Here is a 20432-nt window from a genome sequence, read left to right as displayed (position 1 = left end):
ATTATAACTAGCATGCCCTAGATCAACGATCAAAGCAACAGGTGTGTGCTAACTCCCCATTTTTAGATTGAGTCTTGAAGTTTGTTAAGAATTGCGGAACTGCCCTGTTTTCACCCCAGGCTTAGTCTGTCATCACACATCCAGGGCTTTTTTTTTAAACGGGTTAGGTTTTATCAGCTTCACCGCCAGTCACAAGTCTTTGTGGGAAACAACACTTTTGGGATTTTACTTTTGTCACCATGTGTGAAAAAATATTTTTGAGGAAGTCTAGAGCCTCAGAGATACTCAAGATGAATGTATTCACAATGTGCTCAATCAATTTGATTAACTTGTGGAAAGGAAACAATTGAGGGATGTTCAGAGTAGGACTGGGTGTCTTCATGTACTTCAGTTCTGATATACAAGCTCTCGATTTTGATTCAGTTCGGTAGTTTTTTAGTTGTATTGTCCGTTTTGCTTAGATATGAAGCAAAGTGTTACATACTTTTAAGGTTTTGTCTTGGATAAGTCTTTGTTAAGGTAAGGTAAAGATCTTTTGAATATAAATTTTCATAAAACAGTAAAGACACAGGCAAAAGTTCAAAATGTAGAGAGTTCTGCTTTAAATTCTTTTCCATGCAACTTAATGAATATCATGACATGATTACCACAGAAAGCACCAAACATTCTTTTAATGGTTTCAATTTTGTCCCTTCGCAGATCGCAAACCGTCCACTCGAGGAGAAAGGAACGTACCTCTTTCCTTCACTGACCAATGGAACCACCTATTTTTCGGAGAACAACCAAAGCAACTGCTGTGACTATTAGTGGTAGATCCCACCCAACGCAGCGACTCGCACATCAGCAGTGCAGTGCTTGTTTCTATGGGAAAAAACGCACACAGAAATACAGCAACTTGTTTGTCTCTTGAGAGAGAGAGAGAGAGAGAGAGAGAGAGAGAGAGAGAGAGAGAGAGAGACACTCCTCCACTTCTGATGACACTCTTGGCTGAAAACCTACAAGACATTACAGAACTTCAAAAGCAATTTTTTTTTTTACCATGCATTTTTTTCCACACTTATCTACTTATTCACACCCTCTCTATAAGAAATAAGCAGTGACAGAACGTTCATATTTATTTTTTTTAAAAGCACATCCTTTTGTTCCTGATTGGATCTCGTTCCAATCTTGTTGGAGAGTGTAATGGCAAGGAGAGGTGTGTAAGCAAGTGTGCGTTTGTGTATATGTGTGCGCGCGAGGAAGCCTAGAGTTCATTTATGAAGTATGCAGAAGGAACGGAGGAACCTTTTAATTACGGGGACGAGATTCTGAGGAAATCAATTCAAAGTGCACACAAGATGCTATTTAGTGGGCAAAAAGGGAAAGTCTATCTCTTAAGAGAGTGCATTGGCCTCATCCAGGCCCTTTTATTTTGCCACCTGTGCACTTAAGAAGGTGGAATCGACCACCTGTAGACCTTTAACCTTAGTGTTATCAATGTACCCCTCTTTTAAGACATCATTTTGTCTAGAGAAATGAATACTCTACTAATGACCTCTGTGGCACCGGTGGACTGTCGAAAACAAATCATTGATTTGTTGACTACAAAATTGTCCCACAACTTCCCTGAAGCTCGACCTTCTTTACAGACAACAGTTATGAGCTGTAAAGTTGCCGAAGGCATATTTGGGTAAAGAAAAAGCACCACCGAAATTGATAGTCCCAGGAAATATTCCCCTTTTTCAACACTTTTTCCATTTAAGGAGTAAAGAATTAAACAGTACAAGATACCCTCTATAGTACCGTCTGCTCTTGCCACCATTTTATGGTTACCTTAACCATATGTTTCATGTGTATTACAACAATATCTGAATGTTATTGCTTATCATTTATCTGTTCAGTTTTTTGTTTAATAATTGTCTTTTGTACTTTTGTATGCATATATTCGAAATTATGGAAATGCCATTGAGCCATTTTTGTCCACTTTTAATTTGCCGATTACACTCTTGCTTTCTATTCGCATACATGGAAGAATTCTAGGAATTCTTCAATCGCTTTGCGTGCCATGAGAATCACAGCAGCCAGCGTATCCTGCCTCCAGAGGAAATGTTCAATGTAGTGACAGAAAAAGAGAGGGGCATCACAGAATAGTCGTCAAGAAGGATCCCAAACACAAGTAAATCTTAGATTTGATTCATTTATATAGCCACGGTGAAATTCTTTACTGTAGTCTATAGCGACGTTCTTAGGAAATATAGCTGCAGCCAAAACAGTTTAAAACAAGCACAGTGTAGAGAATGTGTTCAAAAACGTTTTCTTTTCTTTCTTTTTTTTTTTCGCGGGAATTTGACGCATTGAATTTAATGCAATTTCCACAGAAATTAGTTTTGTGAATATGGCCCAAAGTTTGTAGAACTTTTTTTTTTCTTTCTTTTTTGAAGAATTTAAAGGGATAGTTCACTCAAAAATGAAAATTCTGTTGTCATTTACTCACTTTCAAGTTGTTCCAAACCTGTATACGTTTCTTACCTGTATAAGAAAATATGTTTGAGTGTTTGTGACCATGCAGATCTGCTTGGGTAGAATTTTCATTTTTTGTGTGAACTATCCCTCTAAAGCCATTTGATTCAACTGTATCAGTGTTTTGAATGTGTACATATATACCAAAACATATTTGTATGAGATTTCTCGTAGCTGCGGAAATATGACTGATCGGTTTTATTGCAAAAAACAAAAAGAATGGATCGCTACTTACCTTATAAAAGGCTTTTGAAAAGGCTTTTTACCTTAATTTTCTTGTAGAAACTTGTGGTGTTTTCGACTTCAGTTGCTTTTGAGATTTGTTCTTTCTCTCTGCAGTAAGAACAGAACAGAAAGTTTGGTGTGATAATAACAGCGAATGTATATAAAACCCCAAACTCGCGCACCCAAAGCCTTTTCCTTTCATCATCTGAAACGGGAACACTGCGTGCCTTAATTTCGTTCTCCCCAAAGTATGTTTCACTTATTCCCTCCCGCTCTCTTTGGATGAAATGGTCATGGCTTGCAGAGGAAAGAAATTGAAATGGCAGCTATCATTGAATCTGAGAAGCAAAGTTTTTAACAACTGGTTGTTAGCATGGACGGAATCGATTGTGCTAGTTTGAGTGTTGTACATAGCCTCACAGTTCAAGAGTTACAGGACACGCACTCTGCCCCGTTTGTCTTCTTAAGTGCCTTAAAACGGCTTTCGTTTTCCAAAATTAGCACCTTTTTCTCTCTTTTGGTTTCGTTTGTACTGAAACGTGTGATGTGTTGTATTGCCAGGTGTCTGTTGGTTAAAAGAGGTTAGTAAAGCTCTAAAAAAAATAATTTGTTTGATTGATGGGTGATCAGTTGGCTAATTGATCCGACCCTCAATTTGCAAAGTTGACAGGTTGATTTCGCGCCGTGTCCTAACCAACGCTATAAATCTCCATCCACCATGATGTATATTAAACCAGTGGTTCTCACGGACAGATTTTACAGTGGCGTTTATCATACAAATGTCTTGTCAACCAAACGTTTGATAGCATTATGTGGCGGAGATGCCATTTTATTCATAGCTAGCAGTTAATGCATCTCAAAATACTCGCAATTACATGTTTTCACACTCGTGTGAAATTGAAAACGCACATTTTTAATTCTAATTGTTGCTTTGCTTACTTAAATGGCCTTGATAGAGTTTTATAATAATGTTAATTTAATATTAAATTTAAAGAATACCCATTTCTGCAGTTGTTCGTCATTTAAAACGCATCGTGACCCACCAGTTGAGAACCACTGTAAAAAATCGGAAATTTTAAAAACTGAAATTGGTCGATAGACAGATTACTTGTAGCTTGAATCTCGTCCATCTACATAGGAAACCGTATTAGACGGTTTCGTGTTCATGACTTCATTAAAGTGCCTAAATATTAGTTATTTGTGACTAGACGAGGTTTAGTGGTCCAGAAAATTCCCCTATCATTCGCTGCGCCTGCCAAGTGCCATTGAATAAAACAGGTTCAAACACCAATAATCGACCTCTGCATTGAACTCCCCCAGTGCCAAAAAATCATTCATGCACGCACTTGTTAGGACGTACTCCCCTTCACCACTAAACTACGAATCCTTTATAATAGAAAGAAATAATAGCACTTAACACTTCAGATGCCCGTTCCTTGCGTAATGACGTTTGTGAGGCCTTTCTTTAAAATGCAGTATCTTTGTTTATTTGTTGTATCATTGTATGTTTGTTTCTTTGCTTGTGCACCCGGCATTGTAAATGCTTCTACGTGTATGCAACTATATACTTTTTTTGTACATTGTTCCGCACAACTGTAAAATCTATACGCAAATGGATGTCCCACAAATAAAAGTTATACACACACTTCTATATTATATATATAAAATATAGCTTTTGTTTGTTTTTTATTTGTAATATCAATTGATTCATTTTTTGTTGTGCCTCATAATTGATATCTTCATCATATTAAAAAGGGGTCGATGACTCAATGGCTTTAGCTGGTCAATTTATTGGACGTATGTTTAAATGAACAGAATCTGGATGGATGGATGGATGGACGGGAGACACATTTAACATGTTTAAATCCGTCTCTTTTGTCCACTTTCAACCACTTTTGTCCTGCTTTCTTCGAGGGGAGGGTCTATGGGTGGGTAAATATATGGTATTTTCAAATCGTTCAATCTAATGAGCAAAATCAATTTACATCGGAGACAACAGAAAAACATAACAAGAGCAGCAGCTTTCGTTTCTGCCGAACGAGCGAGCGAGTGTTAGAAATCAGAAAGGTGGAAAAGTGGACAGAAGAGACAGATTTAAACACGAGGTGTTTCAAACATCTTTATCAACCTCGCCTACTTGTGATACGATCGACCAAAACGCATCTTAATACCAGTGTAAACAGGGCCAGTCATTTCTGGTTTATATTGAGATTCCTTCCTTTTATTAGGCGGTTGTCCTCCACCATACCTAAGTCAAGTCTTATACTGATCCAATAGTAGAGCCAATCAACCATTTTAATCATTAACACCGGCCCTTTCACACATATAGTCTTTACTGGTAAAGTGCCGGTAGGCCTTCTGCTGTGTGAAAGGGGCTGAAATACATTTCAGACCATAGACGGATCAGTTTACCACATGGGGGCGCTAATGTATATATTTTGAATGTGTGCCAGACAGTATATTGCCTACATGTATACTGTACTAGTGTAGCTAAATGAAACTTTTAGGAAGGAAAATCGAAATGAGTATTTCTGCCGTGTTCAATTGCATCAGTTAACAAAACAACAAAGAAATAATATGGGTTTTCTTGTCGTAGGCCTACTCGGTGTGGTTGGCCACACTTTTATAGGGCGTCCTAAACAAAATTGGGGAGATATACAATCACTTTCGAATCATCTTTTATTCATTACTGCCCTTTTACCGCGTATAAAACAGATGTGTGCAATGTGTATGAAAGAGTCAGTAGCTCGCATGCACTTGAAGGGATTTTGCTGTGGTCCATAAACAAGTATTATATAATACCGTCATTATAGTCAATAAATGTCGAACAGCCTTATAAACGCTTCTGAAAGCGCAGGAAATGATGCGTCATAACAAAAGTTTGCAAAAGGGAATTTACTTAGTCTACTATTGCAACGCGCCTGCATGTAAGATGGCAATAAAACAGTAAATAGTGAATGAATGAATGACTATACTAATAAAAAGATTACGAACAAAACGCATTTTTACCTCATTAAAATATTACTGTAATTTATTAGGTTGTAAACTTTTTTTTAAAACATCTTGAGTCAGATTATATTTATGAGTACACTAATAATAATAATAATAAAAATATATTTAGTAGCCTAACATTTTAAAAATAAATACATAGGCTTTTATTTTAATTAAAAATGTTTAATTAAGCCTAAATGTTTCTTGTATTTAATTTCGGAGATACTCTGCCCGTTGATTGGCCAGCGTCCAGGATTCTAATTAATATTAATCAGCCTCGCGAGCGATTCTCGGGGACCTTGTAATCTTATCAATATTCATAAGCAAATTCTTCCCCATTCGTTGAGCCTAATTAACAGTGCCTGCCCTTTCAGCAAATCCATCACGCTTGTGATCACGTGTCACGTTTCTTTATTAATATTCATAAACGGGAAATCGTAATTTTGAACTCCGTTGACCAATCACATGAGACGTAAAGTCTGACGTCCTGTATCCTAGGAGATTTTTCCCCTTTGCCTTTCATGCCGTGGCCTCTGATGCTCTGCGCGCGCTCCTGCGCAAATCTGTGCCGGTTGCCTGGTCAACCAAATGCGCGTGCCTCTGCAAGCTGATGTCGGGGGCGCGCAGTTGGGGGGACTTAGTGGAGCAGCTCGGCCAAAAATGAATTAGACACGAAGCTGGAACAAATTATGATTCTGGGTTTGGTTTGTTTTGCCCGTTCGTTGTAAATATAGATTATAATGTATTATTTTAACCAAGCAAATGACTTTGGAGGGCCGTTTACACAAACTCAGCAACTGAGGATGAAGAATATAAAAACGAGGACCTGCTGTCACTTCTCTTATGAACGCTGAAATATATTTGAAGAGGAATTACACTTTTTGCATCTCTATTTTGGCGCTTTAAGTTTACAGGACTGATATTATATGCAGTTTGGTCATGTTGTAGCACTAGGGACTTTGGGTGCCTTTTTGCACAATTTATAAAAAAAAAAATATTATCGACCTATTTATTATAATATTTTTTTGATTTTTGAATTTTAACACCCATTGCCTGTACAAGATTTTTTGTTTTGTTTTTTGTTTGTTTAATTAGAAAAAGTGGGTCTGCGGGATTTGATCTGTTAGAAAGTGGTTTAAATTCATTGGACCCCGAAGAGTTGGATTACACTGACGCCTTAAACATGTATGCAGGACGAAAAAGAAGAAAACCGGTGCAAAGAACGTAAGTGATATAAATAAGTGTGTGTGTGTGTGTGTGTGTGTGTGTGTGTGTGTGTGTGTGTGTGTGTGTGTGTGTGTGTGTGTGTGTGTGTGTGTGTGGGCGTAGTGAACTGAACTGTAGTCAAAAATATGTAACGTTAGTCAAAAATAAGGTCATAAAATATAATCACCGAAATGTTATTAATTTTTCTTTGATAATTGATGTTTTTTTTTTGTTGTTTTTTTTTAAAGATTGTGTTGGTATTTCTGACTGAATAACTAGTATAGTAATGAACATCTGACCCACATCGCACGTGTAATCTTCTCTCTATAGGCCCATCTGCAAATAAATATTATAATCAATTTAAGATGAGTTTGTGCTGCGATATTGTTTTAATGTATGTGCGTAATTGTTTATTACTTTTGCTTATTTAGTCAACTTATGTGTTTATCCTTTTTCTTTTTCATTTTTGATAAAAATAAAACTCATGTAACGTTAGTACAAAAAATACAAATAATTTCCGTCATTCCGTGAATAAAGCCCTAAAATTATGTGTACATGAGCGGTGAACGCAAATATTTTATTTTATATAATATATACGTTATAATACATTTTATCTTGCATAATATTTTATTTAAATTATTATTTGGAATGCAGTGAAGAGGATATACTAGCCTGTATAAATAATGGATATTTCTAAGAATTATATTTTTAATATTAATAATAATCGTAATGAAACAATTGATTGCCATGAATTGTCCTTAATGTAATTTTGGGAACTTATATTGAGTTTAATATCATCAAATTATTGCTAAAGTGTAAACCAAATATGTATCATAATCTTATATTACATGTTGCATAAACCATTTTATACTTTTAAATAGATTTACTAAATATTTGTTTAATATTTACAAAACATTTTATTTATTATTTACACGTTTTTTAATTAGCCAATCACTTTAGTCTGCAGTGATTGTTTCCTTACAATTTTCCAATTTCGTATTCCTTAATTTCTTAACAACTAATGCCTTGTGTGTGTGTGTGTGTGTGTGTGTGTGTGTGTGTGTGTGTGTGTGTGTGTGTGTGTGTGTGTGCGCACGCGCAGGGCTTTTACATATGGGTGGTGACCCAAATGTGTTTATTAAGGTACACACGAATTTCCTTAAAATCAAACTGAGAGCAGGACAGACCCAGCAATATGCAAAATTATTAAACGTGACAGGCTGAGTGGGAAAGTTGACAACTGAGTACTTTTAGTAAAAACAGCTTTTGCAAATCCTTGGGACACTCTGAATGTGGCTTCAGTATTTGACTGCGGTCCGTGATTCTATCCAAACAGACCTGCAACCCTTTTTGGGTTGAAAGGTCATGAAAAACACTGTTGAATGTGATTTTAAGAGTTGGTTATTGTGCTATCATACTCAGGGTGAAGCAGCCCCCAAATGAAGGGGGGAAGTCTAACCCATCTAAACGGCATCGTGATCGGTTAAACTCAGAGTTGGACCGACTGGCCAGTCTCCTTCCATTTCCCGAGGAGGTCACAAGCAGCCTGGACAAACTCTCCATCCTGCGCCTGAGTGTCAGTTACCTGCGTGCTAAGAACTTCTTCTCTGGTGAGTTCACGTGGAGCTTGCCTTAATTCATTATAGACTGTCATGGTGTACACTTATACTCTTACTGAATACCTAAACAACTAACTAAGATAGATAGATAGATCGATAGATAGATAGATAGATAGATAGACGACAGACAGATAGACATACTACAGACAGACATATGACAGACAGACAACACTCAGACAGACAGGCAGACATTCAACAGACAGACATACTACAGAATGACAGGCATACAGACATCCGACAGACAGACATACAACAGAAAGACAGACAGACATAGGACAGACAGACAGACAACAGACAGACAGATAGACAGACAGATAGACATACGACAGACAGATAGACAACACTCAGACAGACAGACATACAACAGAAAACAGGCAGGCAGACAGACAGACAGACAGACATATAACAAAAAGACGTACGACAGACAGACAACAGGCACACAGACAGACAGACAGACAACAGGCACGCAGACAGACATACAACAGACAGACAACAGGCAGGCAGACAGACATACAACAGACAGACAACAGGCAGGCAGACAGACATACAACAGACACACAACAGGCAGGCAGATAGACAGACAACAGACAGACAACAGGCAGGCAGGCAGACATACAACAGACAGACAACAGGCAGGCAGATAGACATACAACAGACAGACAACAGGCAGGCAGATAGACAGACAACAGACACACAACAGGCAAGCAGACAGACAGACAACAGACAGACAACAGGCAGGCAGACAACAGACAGATAAACAACAGACAGACCAAAAAAGACAGACAACAGGCAGGCAGACAGACATACAACAGACAGACAACAGGCAGGCAGATAGACATACAACAGACAGACAACAGGCAGGCAGGCAGACAGACATACAACAGACAGACAACAGGCAGGCAGACAACAGGCAGGCAGACAGACATACAACAGGCAGGCAGACAGACAGACAGACAGACAACAGGCAGGCAGATAGACATACAACAGACAGACAACAGGCAGGCAGACAGACAGACAGACAACAGGTAGGCAGATAGACATACAACAGACAGACAACAGGCAGGCAGACAGACAGACAGACAGACAACAGGTAGGCAGATAGACATACAACAGACAGACAACAGGCAGGCAGACAGACATACAACAGACACGTGGCAGGCAGATAGACATACAACAGACAGACAACAGGCAGGCAGGCAGACAGACAGACAACAGGTAGGCAGACAGACAGACAGATAAACAACAGCCAGACAAAGAAAGACAGACAATAATAAATAGATGTAGACTTTATTAATATCTTTGTTCTGACTCTAATCAAATAGATATAGAGATGAATAAACAACAAATATATACAATAATAAATTAACTGATAAACAGGTGGAAAGATGAACGAACAAACAGATAAGCAAACAAATGAATATATAGATTAATGAATAGATGGACATAAAAAAAGATAGACAGATGCACGAACGGGTCAACAAACAAGCATATTAGGTAGTAATTATAATTATATTTAGGGTAGATAAACAGACACACATACTGGTCATTTTTCCCCATAAATATGTATGTCTGTTCCCATATTTACGCACTGATTCAATTTGTTTTGTTGTTTTGCTTGTTAGTCACATTTGTGATGCTTCGTCTCCCTCAGCAGTTTAATTTGTTATGTTTGGAGGCTGGAGTGTAGGAAAGCTCCAGCGTCAGCACTTCAACATGCGTTTTCTGTATTCACACACAAAGCTTCTGGCCGAAGCTGTGGTTGACCGTTCTATCCATTCGTCCTTCCCTTCCATCTTATGAAGGGAACATCAGAACAGTACGACCACGCGGTTACAGAGGTGGATCGTGTGAGTCCAGAAGCTCATGGACGACTCTTTCTTTCCATTCGGACCACAAGCGACACTCAGAGCAAATCTGCGTCTGAAACTGCGGCGTTATTGGAAAAATATGTCATTGTCTCTGTGACTCTCGAATTGAGCGTGGACGTGCTGCGCTGCACTGCGGGAACGGGCCTCCTCTGAGGCATAAATAATTCAACATAACGAGCTTAAAGAATTTATAAAATGGAGGGGTGTGTTTATTTAAGGAAGTGGGGTTTAAAATGGCTGTTCAGGTGAACGGGAACGACTGATTGAGGGATCTAGATGAATTGTAGCTGAGCTTATGAATCGTCTTGTGTTGTTGCTTTACAAAAATGACTGATTGTTCAACGATGTCACTGACGGTTATAGTCTTTGCCACATCAATGGCAATGTTGTTGATGTTATTCTGGGCATAATTATTATAAATTGTCATTCAATTTACTTTCAAGCGTAATCATTGGTTTCCAAAGGGAGTTTGATGTCTTGAAGTATTTCTGGCAATAAATTAAATGCTTCTGTGTCCAACAATCATCGTTCTGGTGATTTCAAATTGGGTTCAGAGTTTTTTTATGTTAAATTTTTTTCTAAGAACATTCATAGGTTGATTTCCAAGTGAAACAAATAAGACTTTTATTCATCAGGAACTGATTGGATTGTGAAATAAGGTCTCTATATGACAGGAATTCGGAAGGGAGGACTTGGTAATGTCACCAGAAAAGGAAAGTTGTTTTAGAAGAAGAGCAAGTTGTTAAATTTAAAAACAAAAACAAAAAATGACAAAGTAAACATCTATTTTATTAGGCACCTATTGTAATTGTTGGTGTTCCTGTTATTAATATTCTTCTTCCGCTCTTGAGTCTACGGCAGCCCATATAACCGTATGGTAAAAAGTTCTAAAATTTGGCACACTCATAGATGACAGTTTCACCATAGAAATTTGGAGTCTCTAACTCAATCCCTCTAGCGCCACCACCTGTCCAAAGTTTGACTTATATTTGTGTGCATAACTTTTGAACCCTAAGAGCTAGAAACTAAATTCTCAAGACATCAAGGCGATTCAATTGCGCCCTATGACGTCATTTAACATCATTAAAAAATGTCGAACTCCTCATAGGCCGTTGCTCCGATCATCACAAACATTGAACCAGATCATCTTCAGACCATGCAGACAAAAAATTATGGAATTTAAGTTGATTGCTCGATCCGTTCTCGTATAACTTGCGAACAAACTTGATGTAGTGCCTAAAAAAAATCCCCTTTAGGCTGTATCTCCGCAACGCTGAATCGTATTCTGACCAATCTTGGTGTGTGTTATGCCAACCATGAGTTGAGGCTACCTGCAGAGATACAAAATGTGCTATTTTTTGCATATAACTTTTGAACGTTTTGGCGCATAACTGGTCTCTTTAAATTCAAAACATCACGCTATGTCAAAATGCTATATTTCACGAAAGTATTAGCTTATATCTTGGTACGTTTCTTTCGCACCATGCCTTGAAGTTATTAAAAAAGTTTTGTGGTCAAAAGATATAACAACATTTAGAAAAATGCTAATAACTTTTGATTAAATTAGCCTATTGTAATGAAACTTGTCTTCCTTGGCTAATGCCAAGTACATAGATACCAATTTTGCTATATTTGGCAAACCTTTGTGTCCACCATCTTGTTATTACTCACCCTAGACCAGGGGTTTTCAAACTGGGGTCCCCCAGGGGTTCTCCAGAACGTTCTAAGGGGTCCCCAGAATTTTTTTTGTGAATAAAAAGACCAAGCAAAAATGGATAATGTCAACGATGAAACAAATGAACGGTTTCATTTCTAAATGTTTCTCTCCTTTCTTGCCGTATACAATACATACTTTCCACTTAATTCTGTATGTTTGCTTTGTATCTTTCTAGTGAGTTTTTTAAAGTCCCCTTTATCTTGATCCCTGGGGTTGTAAGGCTGTATTCTTAATGCAATACGTGAGCTTTACTAGTACACTTACTAGTTATCTACATTTAAATGTATCTTTTTTCATACATAAAAACATATAGATGGGTTTTAGCTCCCTCATAAAAGGTTCACTATATTTGGGGGTCCTTGGCATCGTAAAGTTTGAAAACCCCTGCCCTAGACTGCTTGTCTGTTTTTCACCAAAATCAAATCGTATCATCTTCAGACCATGCAGACAAAAAGTTATGGCTCTCATTATGGGATTTTGCGTTGATAAACCTAACCATTTTCATCCTGCGACAAAGTTGAGGCATGATGCCGAAATGACTCTTGAGGCGGTATCTCTGAAATGCGTTAACATATTGACAACAAACTTTGCATGTGTCATTGTTCCCTTATTCTGACCGCACCACATCAATTTCGTAACTGTCCACCTATTGGTCAAAAGTGATAAACCATTAAATCATTATAATTGACTGTATTTATAATTGTACAGCTATTATACCTCAAATGATCTTAATAGGTCTTTAATGACTCATTGTTGCAGTTGGTCTGACACTCCCAGCCATGTTGGCATATGTTATTGTCTTCTTTGTGCTTGGCCCTGACAATTGATGCTTGCAGCTATATTTTAATGTTGTTTTCGGTCATAAAAATTGTCCCACCATTTTGAACATTTTGAATGTTTGAATTTGAACAGTTTGTCCTAGACTTGTTCATCCGATTTTCACTAAAATCAGCTCAGATCATCATCAGACTTTGATGGCAAAAAGTTATTTAAAGCTTTTTGATAGACTAAACCATTATTGTATAACTCTTCAATGAATTTAATGAAGAAAGCCGGAAAGCTGGCATGACTGTATTACCACAATGCTTTGGACTTTTGGGACAATACTTAGTACCTGTCATTACAAACATGTACAAAACAAAACAAAAATGGTGAAAACAGTGATTAATTTTCACTGAAAAATTTTATCTTTTTGTGGAATTGTCAGCTAAATATGCTTAGCGACTGACTCTGGATCAGCATAAACGTTTCTGAAGGCCTCCTCTGGGAGGGAGGGACTTTTGAATGACTGAATGTAGGTCAGTGTTTGCAGCACTCATAATGCCTCAGGAAGCTTTCTGTGTTATCGGAGAGACGGCGACTAAAACAAGACCCCAATTAGACTTGCTCATCTTCTTAGTGCACTTCTTGGAGTTGTTTCTTCTCTCTCTTTCTGTCTCTATTTATAGTCTTCAACTCCGGGTCATGGAACCAGTGGTAACATTCTCCCACTCTCTTCTATCCTTCAGAGAAACATAACATAATTTGTTATGCGTAAATAAAACATTGTTATGAGTAAACAGAGCAAATGCCATTTGATGTGTAAATATTAGATTCAAGCTTTCTGTAAAATGCCTCTAAGAATTGGGAAATGGAGCTAAGTTCTGGAGTCTATATATAATCGGTCTCATGCATTAGGTATAGGTATGCTTAGGACAAATTTGCTTAGATTCTTGTAATGCTGTTTTGTTTTGTTTTGCTTTGCTTCCCACAAATGGTTTTGAAATGCATTTTTTTTTAAATGTTGTTGTTTTTTTCATTTTGAATGAATGAATAAATAAATGCTTCTGCGGCCCAACATTCATTCTGGCAATAAATAAATAATACTTCTGTGGGCCAACAATCATCATTATGGGATTAAATAAATAAATAAATGAATACTTCTGTGGCCAACATTCATTCTGGAAATGAATGAATGATTGAAGCTTTTGTGATCGGCATTTTTCATTCTTGTGACTTAAATGAGTACACATTTTTTTTTAAAAGGATTAGGCTTAAATCTGGTTTTCGATTTCTGGCTAGAAGATATTTCCCCCATTTTTTTGTGATTGTTTGTGTTGCCCAGGTTAACGCAGGGCAATCCTTAATCTTTGTATGCCTGCCAGATACCTACGAATTAGGATTGAGAACCAGATGGCACCAGAGGAGCTCTTTACCCTGTTTTTTTACCTCATCTCTCTCCTTCTGTTTATCTCTGCTCATCCAAGGTTCTTAACGTTTTTGTCTGCATGTTTCCTATTTTTAATTCCTGAGGAATTCTGGGGAAAGAAATGGGTTTATTGGGTGCATTTAGGTCATGCATTGGGTGTGATTTAGCCAGGAGGTTATAAATATATATATCCGGTTTTGGTTCCTTTCTGTATTAATTTATCATACTATAACATACACATATTAATCCAATCGGTTCACTCAGTTTTCATACTGTACAACAGCAATTAAACTGCCAAGACCCCCCCAAAAAGTGCCTCTCTCTAGTCTGTCTCAGAAGGGCTGCATCATGGGAACTCTGACTCATAAGAAAGCAAATGAGATGAGCGAGCGAGCGGGGCATTAATTACGCCATGATGGATAGTGGATTGCGAACTCCATCTTGGCAAGTCTCTACTGATTTATGGAAAGATTATGGTTATGACATTTGTTAAATGCGCAAATAAAAACACATGAAATAATTCCCTCATTTTATTGCCTCGTCGAGGTCTTGCCAGCATTCATTAGCCGAGCAAAGAGTAGAATGATTCATTGTGTCATTAGACATTTGGACAGAATCAGATGCCTGTGGTTTGTTTATTTCAATGCCACAACAACAGTGTTGTGTTGTTTTAATATTTGGCTTAAAATATATATAAATGTGAACAACGCTGCCATTGTAAGTGTATTAAAGGGATAATCACATTTATGCCTATGGTTTTGATTGCGGACACAGTTTTTTGGTATTATACATTTTTGATTTAGACAGTTATCGTCATCTGAGATAATATTGTATTATGATTGTACCATTTGTTTTTTGTTTTATTTGAACACTGACAGGCATTTTATTCATTTTGTTTTGTGTTTTGTTTGAACACTGGCAGGTATTTTATTCGTTTTGTTTTGTGTTTTGTTTGAACACTGGCAGGCATTTGATTTGTTTTTGTTTGTTTGTTGAAAACTGACATGCATATGTTTTTTGTTTTATTTGAACACTGACAGGAATTCCTTTTGTTTAATGTTTTGTTTGAATACTGGCAGGCATTTGTTTTTTGTTTTGTTTTATTTGAACACCGGCAGGCATTTCTTGTTGTTTTGTCTTGTTTTGTTTTAACACTGGCAGAATGTCTTTTTTTTTTTTTTTTTTTTGCTTTGTTTTTTTTTTTAACACTAACAGGCTTTTTCCACTGGCAGGCATTTATTTGTTTTGTTTGAACACTGGCAGGCATTTATTTTTGTTTTGCTTTTGTTTTTTTCTAACACTGGTTGGCATTTTTGCCAATTTATATTATGCTTCATTTGCCAAGTTTACTCATTCATATTCTCTCATTAGGCACTTTTTTATTATTTTATTAATTTAAAAATTAAAACGACTTTCTTTTATATCATTGAAGTGTATTGTGTCGTGACATCATCCTCAGCAGTTGTTTTATGAGTAGAAATTAAATCTTTATTATTTAAATAGTCTCACTAAATGACTAATGGTTTGCCCACTCTTTCTAAGTAAAGTAATCCTCCGGAGTGAAAAAGGATGTTATGGAGTAAGACAGAAATCTAAGCATAAACATTATTTCAGTCTGGCTGGTGTATTAGCACAATTAGCATCCTGCTTTTTAAGATCTCTCTTCTAATCATCAGCCATCAACCTCTGATCACATTTCCGCAAAACGCCTTCTGCAAAGATCACTTCTTGACTAGTTGTCACTAGCCTGACATGGCCATACTCAATTCTAGTCAGAATGTGAGTCTTTTACCTCCATTGGGACGTAATTATGGGGCATGTTTCAACCGAACCAGAAAAGACATCAATTGGATAGATACCCGTTAGTTGGATAGACAACTAACGAAGCAATGCATAATGTTAGTTGTTAATGTCAACAGAGCTCAACTCCACTTTGTTGCCAAGTCTGTGTTTTTTTTGCGTGCGTGCATTGCGTGCTGCGTTTTCATGTCCGCCGGTTGAAGCAACCTAAATTATGTGATATATAGACCCAGGAGTGCGAATTTTAGCAGTCAACCATGCCAAAATAACACACATTTTACCCCCCAAACACCCAACATTTTTTTCTGGAGAAACCCCCTGAGAAGCTATTGTTTTGGGCTAGTAGTTGGTGAGTTCTGTTGTAAAAATTTGGCAACCCTGTCTGCACGCGCGCTGGAATAAACAATCTTTTCCGGTGTTGTAAAAAAAGAATTTAAGGATACACAGAGTACTTACCCAACATGATCATCATTTCAGAGAGAAATAGTGAAGGTGAATGCATATACAAAACAAGCTCGCTGTCGTTTAGGATTTTAACAAATTCAATCCAAACGCCTTTGATGACGTGCATGATTATGTTACTGTTTATCATCTGTCCGTCATCGTCTAAAGCCCGCCCTGATGATTTCATTGGTTTGAACAGTTTCTGTTCAGGCATAATTAGTCCTCTATGGATTGAGTCCAGACCGAACTCCCCGAGCTCAAATGTTGTGAATGGGGCTAAGTTCGGCTGAGTTGTCACAGCTTTTACAGATGGATGGATGGATGGATGGACAGATAGAATTTTTACATTTTTAAGACAAAGTTGTACTAATTTTACATATTAAATTGATAGCATGCTAGCATTGATAGCATGATGTGGTTGTGTTACACTGCTATTTAGTCTTCAGTGATTTCATTGATTGTGTTGATGGCATATTCAGATGATCATAGAGCAAGATGTTTGTTTGTTTGTTGCCATAAGGGGAATTTCTGTAGTCTTAATCTCTTATTTATAAGGTCGTGTGCCGTCATACCCAAAGCTCTCTTTTTTTTCATGAGTTGACTGAATTGGCACACTTTTTTCTCTTTGTCCTTTTGTATTTCCCTCGTCTCCGGTTGCTAGGCGCCCCATTCATACAATAGAAAGAATTTCCTCCACAGTGAAAGACAAATTAGACAGACTCTCTTCAGTTCAAGAAAGTGTGGCCATTGGCTCTTTATCTTGGATTAGTATTTGTGTGTCAAGAAATGCTCTACTGTTCACAAAAACACTTGCATTGACCAGTTGGGGCTCTTAAGCTAATGGTGAATAGCACAAAGAACATCAAACAAAGTTGGCTTTTGTTCAGTGATGGTGGAGTTTAACCTCTCAGAATAGCCTAATTGACATATTGGTGTTAAGGGGTTAAAGATGAGAAGCTCATTTGCCTTTTAAATTGGATTTGATAGACTTTAGTGAACTTAGTGACCAGAGTTTAGGCAGAGAGCATGATCTGTGCGATTAAGTGCACTGAAAAAATTCTATCTATCTATCCATCCATACTGCAAGAAGCATTGGGAAGCCTGCCTTTACATGCACATGAACTTCAATGACATCCCACACTGTGACAGAAAAGTTGACATAACTTGCTGCACAGCTGTTTTTGAGTTTACTCAACTTTTAAACAAGAAGCTCACTTAAAGGTGGGGTAAGTGTTATTTCAAATCCGTTTTACAAAACTGACTCGGGCTGAGTGCTATAAAAAAAACTGTAGCCAATCAGCAGGTAAGGGGCGTGTCTACTATTGATAGTGAGAAGAGAGCACGCTCAGTGCACATCATTATTCAAAACACACGAGTCACACAGGACGGACATTAGCCGAGAACTAACTTGAATATGCCATCTTCAGCGATGATAAAGACCCGTTCATGTCCACACCGTTCCTCACTGTCTGTATCAACTCACAAAATGTGTCCGACAAGTAAGTTACTATACTCCTAATTAGGGCTGTAACGATATGCGATACCGACACGTGGGTTTGGTGTATCGTTACAGCCCTACTCCTAATATATGTCCGTTTCCTCTTTTCATGATCTATATAATCCTTATCTGGTCATAATTTTAATATTTCGTTAGCTGGACTATTGAGCTTGTGTAGTATCAAGTTGTTTATGAGAATGGTTTGTGTTTTTGTGATCACTATAACTCTGATCTTGTCATAATTGTAATATATCGTTAGTTGGACTCGTGCTTGTGTACTATTGCGTTCTTAATGAGAACGGTTTGTGTTTTTGTGAGGGTAGGGGTGACTTTTTCGTTGAATATTTGACCTGGATTAGTAACACACAGATTCTGCTGTAGTCGTTGCCTGGGTTACTTATGTGTAGGGCGGAGCTATCTAAACAGGGCCGAGACCCTTTTTGGGTGTAGGGGAGTGTTTGTTTTGGTGATTTAAAATATCAACAACGGTTACCAGAAAGCACTTACCCCACCTTTAACTCAATTAACTAAGGAAGGTCACTTGTCTCCCAATTTAATATCTTTTGTTCAGCTGTTTAACAGTTTTTATCGTTTTATTTATTTTGTGTTGAAAATTGTTTATTTTTGTATGTCACCATCATAGTGATCAGTTTTTTATTTAGTTGGGCAGTGTGATGACTTTTTAATGTTACTGTTTCACTGGCTGCTGTAATTGTGTGTGTGTGTGGGGGGGGGGCATGTTTTTGTGACATATGAGGACACAAATGTGTATAATGACATAGGTATGACACAGGTATTACAAGGAGAGAGTGTAATATGAGGACATTGGCCATGTCCCCACTTTTCAAAATGTTTATAAATCATACCGGATTAGGGGTTTTTAGAAAGTAAAATTGCAGAATGTTTCCTGTGATGGGTAGGTTTAGGGGTAGGGGCAGTGTAAGGGTTTGTACAGTATAAAAATCATTACGCCAATGGAATGTCCCCGTATGTCACAAAAACAAACGTGTGTGTGTGTGTGTGTGTGTGTGTGTGTGTGTGTGTGTGTGTGTGTGTGTGTGTGTGTGTGTGTGTGTGTGTGTGTGTGTGTGTGTGTGTGTGTTAGGGATGGCTCGATACCACAATTTTGGCTTCGGTATGGTACCACAATCTAATACCGAAGTACCGATATCAAATCGATACCACAAGGTCTGATATTAGCGCGGGTATATTGCACGTGAATGAGAAAAATTATACAAGTTTTGAGTTTATAAAGTGGGAAATTACCACAAATGTTTATTAGTAAATTAATCAGCAAAGCTTATCACATCAAATCAGTCATTTGAAAACTTTCTTGTGAGAAATAATTTCAGCAAAAATCTCTCAAAATTAGCAAATTGCTTCTGGTTTCAAAAGACATCGCACTACACTAAAGCAATCTGCATAATCCGATTCAACATTTCACGTTCGTCTCGGGATGGAGAACGGAAATCATTTGAACACGCAAGAGATTTTATAGCATTTCGTAATAACAGTTACAGGAGATATGAGCTCATACGACACACACACACACACACACACACGCCTGTCACTTAGTCACGCTCGCACATTACACATTAAGTTTCCTTAAGCAGTCAAATACACAGAATTATGTACAAATGTCCGTCTTTAGTGAGTATTCACATAAACACAGTCGGGTGTGTCTAACGTGAATGTAAATAGTGTAATAGTACGCGTGCAAATATAATGAGATCTAAATGTCATTGGTTGAAACGAACGCTGGAGATTGTGATATTCGATCTTATGTTAGGCTATGTGTGTGCGTTGATCAGTGTTAAAAGAAAATAAATGTCTAAATGAGATGGTTTGAATGGTTCACTGACCTGTCGATCTCTTCAGAAGTCTTAAAGTCAGGATCGTGACAGATGCTTCTTGGCTAGGTTTGATGGTTCTTCATCAGTTTTATAAGCAAAGTCATTACAAATGTCACTTCTACTCCTCTCTTTATTAATTCGTTTTGGGCATCTTGAGTGAGATTCGACTGCTTTATCCATTTTGTTCGTCTATGTTGTTGTCACATTTGCCGGTTGTTTCGGGTCAGTTTGGGTAGCGCGCTGCCATCTAGCGGTGAACTTCGGAATAGCAGCATATACCGAAATGTGCCAAATCATGATATCGTACCGTTTTAAATAAAATATATACTGGTATTTTTCCAGTACCGGTATACCGCGCATCCCTAGTGTGTGTGTGTGTGTGTGTGTGTGTGTGTGTGTGTGTGTGTGTGTGTGTGTGTGTGTGTGTGTGTTAGTGATGCGGTTCGCGGTTATATCCACCGGATGGGTCAAGTAATAAAAAATAACATTCTAATTAATTGCGGGTGGATGAGAAATTAATCATT

The 20432-nt window shown here is 37.6% G+C and overlaps 2 protein-coding genes across 2 annotated transcripts in view; both read left to right on the top strand.

Moving 5' to 3' along the window:
• Positions 1-1594, top strand: part of ahr2 (aryl hydrocarbon receptor 2) — a 66359-nt gene extending 64765 nt beyond the window's left edge. The window contains exon 11 of the mRNA XM_067415732.1: positions 700-1594. Within this exon, the coding sequence (XP_067271833.1) occupies positions 700-807 (108 nt within the window). The 3' untranslated portion in view covers positions 808-1594. The remainder of the gene's footprint in view (positions 1-699) is intronic.
• A 4658-nt stretch (positions 1595-6252) lies between these two features.
• ahr1b (aryl hydrocarbon receptor 1b) overlaps positions 6253-20432 on the top strand; it is a 53591-nt gene continuing 39411 nt past the window's right edge. Inside the window, exons 1-2 of the mRNA XM_067415731.1 lie at positions 6253-6939; positions 8344-8531. Coding sequence (XP_067271832.1) covers positions 6899-6939; positions 8344-8531 — 229 coding nt within the window. The 5' untranslated portion in view covers positions 6253-6898. The remainder of the gene's footprint in view (positions 6940-8343; positions 8532-20432) is intronic.

This window comes from Pseudorasbora parva, chromosome 14 (genome assembly GCF_024679245.1).
Source record: "Pseudorasbora parva isolate DD20220531a chromosome 14, ASM2467924v1, whole genome shotgun sequence".
Lineage (NCBI taxonomy): Eukaryota > Metazoa > Chordata > Actinopteri > Cypriniformes > Gobionidae > Pseudorasbora > Pseudorasbora parva.
The sequence above is the reverse complement of the archived record's forward strand: the minus strand, read 5'-3'. Positions and strand labels throughout refer to the sequence as shown.